General features: G+C 37.8%; 1 protein-coding gene across 1 annotated transcript in view; it reads right to left on the reverse strand.

Moving 5' to 3' along the window:
• arhgap23a (Rho GTPase activating protein 23a) overlaps positions 1-7,666 on the reverse strand; it is a 67,616-nt gene extending 59,950 nt beyond the window's left edge. Inside the window, exon 1 of the mRNA XM_059558145.1 lies at positions 7,383-7,666. Coding sequence (XP_059414128.1) covers positions 7,383-7,391 — 9 coding nt within the window. The 5' untranslated portion in view covers positions 7,392-7,666. The remainder of the gene's footprint in view (positions 1-7,382) is intronic.
• Positions 7,667-8,090: the final 424 nt, after the last annotated feature.

Consider the following 8,090-nt stretch of genomic DNA (forward strand, 5'->3'; position numbering starts at 1 on the left):
AAACATGCTTAAAACATGGTATTACCATGGACTTTTTGTTAGTGTATATTCTGACTCATCAATGGTTTACTAAAGAGAAACCATGGCAAAAATATTTTTCTCTTAAAGAGTGACACAACATGGGATGATTATGAATAATGCATGGAGGAAAATGGGAGCTGGAGAGTTCAGAGGTTACAGATTGGGAGCTATAGCCAATGCAACCTGCAGAATGTGACAATTAAACATAGGCGCTTCAGTCTCTGCAGGTCACGCTGTGGTCATGACAGATCAATCAATGAGATGCAGGCAAACAGATGAGAAAATGTAGTATTGATTTAAAGGGCACTGCTTTAGACCGGTCATTTTACCACAGAAAAATACAATACTGGATTTAAAGTCTTACTTAGAAACATTGAATAAAAATAGCCCACAAAAGCATTCATGTTTGTGTCTTTCAGTCTTGACTGACTTGAAGAACTGAAGCTGCCTGTCTTTGGTATGTTAGTTTGATTTTCGGGAAGACTTAGGGTGTGAAATGACTGTCAAGTAAATATACAGTAGGAAGTCGACTCAAGCTGGCTCATTGTTATTGGCCGACCGGCGGCACATTGACAAAGCTGCCTGGAGACATAGCAAACAGTGACCTCACTTCTGTGCTCACTTAGATCAAGTTAAGAAACTCAGCGGTGGAGTACATTGGGTCACAGTGGGACAAAGGCAAAACAAAACCTTTCTTTTGTATGCTGTCTTGTTGATTAAATCGGACTGTATTGAATTGAAGAGTTAGGGAGTTCTGGAAAGCTGCAGACCATCAGCCAGTACATTAAAGGGTTCATATGATGCTGCTAAAAAGAAAATTATTTTGTCTATTTGGTGTAATGCAATGTGTTCATGTGGTTTAAGGTTAAAAAAAACATTTTCCACATACTGTACATTATTGTTTCTCCTCTATACCCTGCCTTTCTGAAACACGTCGATTTTTACAAAGCTCATCGTTCTGAAAAGTGAGGTGTGCTCTGACTATCCAACTATTAGTTGGCCAACTATCCAGTGCTTTGGGATTGGACGAATGCCTCAAGTGTGTGATGGAAATGTTACAACCCTCACCATACTGTGATGCCTTGTGTCCCGCTACTACAAGACAAAACCAATAAATCCCAATAAATTTTGTTGCATCCGGTTGGGACATAATTACTGATTATAATAACTTATACTGTCTTTTTACATAAAACCATATATCCAAGGCATGACGGCCGTGGCAACATAGAGAATAAAAGTTATGCCTTCTTTCTTTGTGTGAACATTTGGGCGGCGTTATGCAAATATTCCCACATCGTGACTTAGAGATTTGGGGGCATGTTAGAACGAACAGTTTTAAGGGGTCGTGGACGAGTCTTAACTTTTATAAAGAATATCTATTTGGATTTGAGACTCTATTCTTTGCAACTTTACAGATCTTCCTTATGTACCAAGAACTTGTAACACTCCAAAGAGAAAGGAAAACTTGAAGTCGCATCATATGACCCCTTTAAAGTTTCTCGTCCTCAGGGCACTGAGAAACACACTGCTGGTGCTGCAGAAAACATAGAAAACATGGCACTGGGCCCTTCCACTGACTCAATGCCTCGGAAGCCCATGTGGCTGTCATTAGAGACAGAAGGAAAAGACAGAGCCTTTTGCAATACTCCAAGCTCCTTTTTTGTGTGTTTCTTCAACACATAATATCAAATGAGGAAGGAGATGTTTTTCTGATTTTGTGTTTATTTGAGTTTTGTGGGCAAAGTAATGATATTTGTATTATTTATTAATTTATTTTGGTGCAGAAAATCTTCATATTTAGAATGATTTCTGAAGGATCATGTGACACTGAACACTGGAGTAATGAAGCTGAAAAAACAGAGTTGCCATGTATATATATATATATATATATATATATATATATATATATATTTTTTTTTTTTTATAACTTTAATGTGTGGTGTGTATGTGTTCGTGCTTGTGAGAGAGAGAGCTCAGAATTCCCTCCAGTGCCCATTATCCTCTCTTACACCAGACCAGATCAAATTATCCCAATAACCCCTGCAAGCCACAAGATAAGAGGAGATACAGCAACTGGGAGACTGTAGCTCTGTGCCAAAACACAGCCACATGTAGGTTCTTTTTCTCATAATTTCCATTCTACTGCCCTTTTGCTTATTAAGCTTTTTTTGGCTTTTTTTTCATTTACTTTTATGTTAAAGTCACTCTTATGCATTGTAGCAAAACATTTGTTAAATCAAGCATGTATATGGCTCCAGCAGAGTTTTCCCCATGTGCTTCTCTCATCATCATCATCATCATCATCATCATCATCCATGCAGCACTCATAATAAAGCCCGGCAGCTAGCTTGTAAAAAGTACACTTAGTACTACTGTGTTTTTATGTAACGATCTAATGTTATGCTATAAATTCAAGCTGTCTGGGTCTTTCCCGTTTCTTTAAGAAGATGTACAGTGGTGTTCAAATAGAGTCCCATAATGAAAATGCCTAATTTTTTAATTTTTCTAATTTAGCACTTTTTTTACATTAGAATTTGTATTATTAGCATAACAATTACATGAATTTCTGAATTTTGCAGTATTTGCTTTAATAACAACAGCACTCGAGCTACATGAACCCCACAAGTTGGTGTTTAAATTTGGATTTGATGGTCAAATGATCCAGCATGATTTGAAACGATTCAAAGAGCATCTTGAGCTTTTTTGAGAAGAAGAACATCTGACCATCTGTACAAAGAGTCACTTGATCAGTGTCGCTTATTTACTTTGATTTAAATTTTCATTAATTAAATGACCTCTCTTGGTCATTTTACGTCATACGGTTTCTTTGTTTATACTTTCTAAGAATCCCAAAGCATTTTGTGCATTTCCAAGTTAAAAAAAAAAATCCCAGATTAATATGGACTCGTATGGTTGAACCCCACTTGTATGTGTCTGGGTCAGGAGGAGGGAGGGGTCACAGGGTTCACGACCCCATGTCTTCTGTGGTCCCTACAACCTGTCGTAAATCTACATTGTTCAGTTTTTTTGGTGATGAAGAGACGTTGTGCTTTGTTGTGGAAGACAGATTTGAAACATTTTGTGTTCTACAAATTACCAGGCTAAAGAAAGAAAGAAACGTCATACTAAACCAGCAACAATCACTCAACTCTGACTTGGATAAAAAAAAATGTATTATACAAGTGTTGACTACTTGCTATAAATATTTAATATATTTTGAGGCCCATAGAAAACAGTGTTTATATATAGTATGAATATATGAATGTGCAGCAGAAACATCTGTGATACTGTGCTATATTATCCCTGGAGGAAAGAAGAATGCACTAAAAGGCAAAAATAACTGGAGTGAGAGGAAATGCTCTGAATTGTTACTGTATTGTGTTACATGAACTACCATTTTCTCTATTTATGAGCTGTGATGAGGATACTGAGATGGTTTTTGGTCGCTGAGACCATCTCATGGTGCTTGTAAAGCGCAAACGTCCTGTTTCCTCATAACACACATGTGGCATAGCATACATACCACTATTTCCTTTCTCTTTACATCACTTCCTTTGGGCTAAAGGTCAAACACCAAAGGGATGATGCATCTGTCTGACCCCAACTTGTTCAAAAACATGCATACCGGTATATGCACTACAGTGGTTTTGAAATGATTTCAGGACTGAGAAAATAGATATTAACTGGTAAAAGAAATGTTATTGTTACATTAAATGTGCTCCTCTGAGACGTCACCTACATTTACAAAAAATGTCTGAGTAGAATAACCTAATATCCTGTTCAATCCGGTCCCATTGCTTTAAAGTGAGCTGACTCTGTTAAATACATTAAGATCTGGAAAGCGCGTCATCTGTAAAACATATCTTAGAAGTACATGCCAGTTTCTTCAAAGCCACACAGTCCATGCTCCATTTAAGAGCAATAGTTTTGCCCCGTAGCCTCCCTTATAATTTACTTCAACTACAAAAACAATGTTTGCATTCTAAATCTATCAATGATGTTAGTTAGTTTGCTAATATGAGGCCGTTTTCTGCTGCCATGTGGAAACACGTGCAGATTAAACATGGAAACATCTGCTTCGGTGAGCACAAACCCTCAGCCATCTGCCCACTAACTGCAGAGTGGGATGAATTTCCCTCCAAATATAATCCATAATCTGTGTAATCTAGCCAGCATGATACCAAAACCAAAAATATCGCAATAGGGCCACGAGAGGGATAAGATAAATGACAGAGGCAGAATAGAAGAGCTAATGGATGTAAAAGGGTGGAGAAGAGGGCACAGGATGAAGAAAATATGAATGGGACCGAGATGAACGAGTGCAAGACAACCTCTCAATCTCTCACTCTCCAACACACACACTCATTTATGCAATTCAATGCTGGTGGACAGTGATGAAGTAACAGGTCATTAGCTCCAGCTTTAATGTTAATAACTACTCAAACAGCAGCAGAGAAAACAGGCTCATTCAGACAACACGAGAGCTGTTTTGTCTTGTGGTGAGCCTTCAGAAGAAAGATGGCCTAAAGGTTGTCCCTTGGAGTAAATTTATTTCAAATCTAATGGAAACTTGTTTTATAAAGTGTCTTCTGGATACAGAAGTATATAGTAAGAATATATAGACTCTACTTTATGGTATTTAAATAATATGTTGACCATTATTCTTGTACATACAGAAGCTGTAGAGGCAGAACAAAAAGTGCCGAATAAAATGTTTTTTGCTGATGTATTCAGACATCTGAAATGTCTGTTTTTTTGGCAGATCTTGCATCTAATCCACATCATCTGAGATAAAGAAATTAAACAATGTGCAAGTTTCACTCAGAAATGAAGCTGACTGCAAAATGTCAAATGTGGAGCAAAATTTTATATATATGTATATAAGATTACAAATAATTGCTGCATATTAGATACCAATAAATGCTGACCAATCCGTCCCCTTCCTCATTAATTCTAATTCATCTACAGCCACTTCTTTCATTTTGTGAAAGTCTTTTTTTTATACATATCATAGATAAATAAATGTACAGCTTTTTGATGATGCTAAGACAAAAAGAAGCTACAGACAGATCAGAAGAATCTAGCAGGACGAACTCAGCTGTTATTTTTAGTTGGTTTGCACTTGTGCTTACAGAGCCAGCTACTGTTACTGTCCTCCAGTCATTCCATACACCTGATCAATGAGACAACCTTCACACACACACACAGACACACACACACACACACACACACACACACACACACACACACACACACATATTTTCTGGACTGTATCATTGACCAGGGAAAATGTCAAGTATGCAAAGCTTTTTTCCTTTTACCTTATACTCCCCTTCACCAATTAGAGCAGAGAAGTGTGTTACTTTTTTTTCTTTCGGAATATCGATCTACTGCTATTCTCAGTCTAACCCTGTTGGCATTTTTCCATGACAATGCATTTACACAAATAAACACACATTTGGAGGTTGGATCAGGTCCCTGTTCAGCTCTGCCCATAACAGCCTCTTCCTATTCCTCTCGTAACACTCAATTACACATTAGTGATACTTCTGAATGTCAAACACTATAAATCTACAGCGGAAATGGGAATCTGAGATATTATATGAAACATCCGCACCACAATATTAGCATGAATCAAGCTAAGGATCATGTCACAAACTAATATGTCATTAAACAGACATAAATTGCTTCAAAAATGCTGTTGATTGTTTAACACACACACAAAGATGTGGAATATAATGACAGACATGTTATATTCCAGTGGTGCCACTATTTTTGCAGTATTGTGTATTCACAGGTCCTCATATTCTCACACACATTCACACAATGTAATGTTTCTAATAATACAACTGTCCTGTTCAATGACATCCCTACTATTGCATGGGGATGACATCACCTGGTTGACGTTAGCCTTGAGCAAGTCATGGCTGAAAACGTGCCATGTCCCTGGCTGAATGAGTTCATGAATAATTAATCACCGGAGAGTGGGAAAAACAGCAAAGAAATAAAAAAACCCTTAAAGAGGGAAATATGTTTTAGCAAATATATATTTTGCTAAATGCTATTCAAACCTGGGTTAAACGCAATCAGATTGCAGTGTCATTGTCTTTCTCTCACACCCGTGGCTGTCCCAAAGGAACAATTGAGACTGTGACATAATGCTCAGACAGAAAATTCAGCCCAGGGAATCAGCATCCTTGTTTCTCTTTAGTGTCACTGCAGGAAAGAAATGCAGCCCCTTGTCATAAATTTTACTTTTGTGTGTGTGTGTGTGTGTATATATATATATATATATATATATATATATATATATATATATATATATAATAGTAGCGATATTTAATAAATACTATATGAATAATCAATAATTCTTATATAGCAATTAATAATTATATATGCTTTAAGACTATTCAAAATTTGCATTTAATATTAGCTCTATATTAGTGGAATGTTCAATGTCTGTAAAATCTGTATTTGTGAATCCATCATCAGCTTTCTGAGCTCTTTGAGTTTGAGAAATCTTAATGTAATATACTCATTTCACCTGACATTTGTTTATCCAATACATTATTACACTTTATTTAAGGTGTCCTTGTTACAGTGTAATAATACATTTATTACTGAGTAATATTAATTAACTACATGTACTTTCTATATGGTTAGTGTTAGGATTAGGGTTTGTCTTATGGGTTACGTGCATGTAATTATGCGTAATTTACTGTTATTATAATAGTAAGTAAATGTAACCTGTAACAAGGACACCTTAAAATAAAGTGTTACCCAGTATTTTAAGCATGCAATTTTTTTTGTGTGTGTGTGATTACAGAAGCACCTCTGTAACCCTAGTAATTTCCCCACTGGGGTTAATCAAGTTTGACTAAACTAAAACAATCTGTCATGTTTCTTTAAGTGCAATATTACCTTTAACTACATTACAATGCTAACCTTAATCTGCAGTTATCAAATATGATATACTTGTCTCGACTAGTATCTGCACGCTCATGCTTTAGGTGCATCGCTGTCATGCAAAGCAGAGTTAAAGGTTACTCTTATAACCAAAGCAGTGATACAGCAAGGACTGTATTCAAATCAAATGGTGATTCTGATACCAACACCCTTTCTCAGTTAAATGCTGTATGATATTTTCCTTGAATGAAATCAGCATCACAAAGAGACAATCATGAACAGAATAAGATAAAAACATTAAAAGTAAGCCGTGCAGTAGAATTAAGGGTTGTCTTGCTGGTAGAGATTGATGCGAGCATCCTGCTGTGCTGTTTGCTTTTGCTCGAAGCATCACTAGCATGAAACGGGAAACATGTTCGTTCTGTGTAATAGTACACAGGCTGTATATGGCTCACCTGCTCCATGCTTCAGCAATCCCTCTTCCGCCTCCTGTTCCCACTCATGGCACACTATTTCGGCTTCTTAGTGCAATATTCCCTCAGTATCCTCCCTAATTAAGCAATCCTTACAAAAATCCACAGAAGTGCTTACATAGCCAGGAGGCACCCTGAAGATGAGCCACTGAGATAAATTCCCTCTCCGACAGCCTGTTATCCAGTCAAATGCTCCGGGGTGTTCCTATTATCTGTGACTCTCTCTCTCTCTCTCTCTCTCTCTCTCTCTCTCTCTCTCTCTCTCTCTCTCTCTCTCTCTCTCTCTCTCTCTCTCTCTCTGTCTGTCTGTCTGTCTGGTATTGTTGTAATCCTTTGCTTCAGGCTATGTGCTTAAAGCAAAGGCACAGGGTCAGGGCTGTGGCTATGATTTCCTCTTCTCCGTAACGGCGGAGGATACGAGACTCCCTCTCACTGGTTTGTTTGCTTCACACTCTTCACCTTGCCTTCATGCTTCCAACTCAACCCTCCCTCTTTCTCTTCCCACTTCCCTCCTCTCCTTCCCTTCCCCCACTCGTATGGATTCTGAGGGAGAGGAAGGGGGGGTTGGTCATAATGGTACCATGTGACTCCCAGTGCTGGGCCGTGGGACCCAATGAACTGAAGCCTTTTCTGTATCTATGGTGGGGACTCCCTGATGCCCAGCCCAGCTCATGCCTGAGAGGAAGCTTC

The sequence above is a fragment of the Carassius carassius genome, chromosome 1, assembly GCF_963082965.1.
Source record: "Carassius carassius chromosome 1, fCarCar2.1, whole genome shotgun sequence".
Classification (NCBI taxonomy): domain Eukaryota; kingdom Metazoa; phylum Chordata; class Actinopteri; order Cypriniformes; family Cyprinidae; genus Carassius; species Carassius carassius.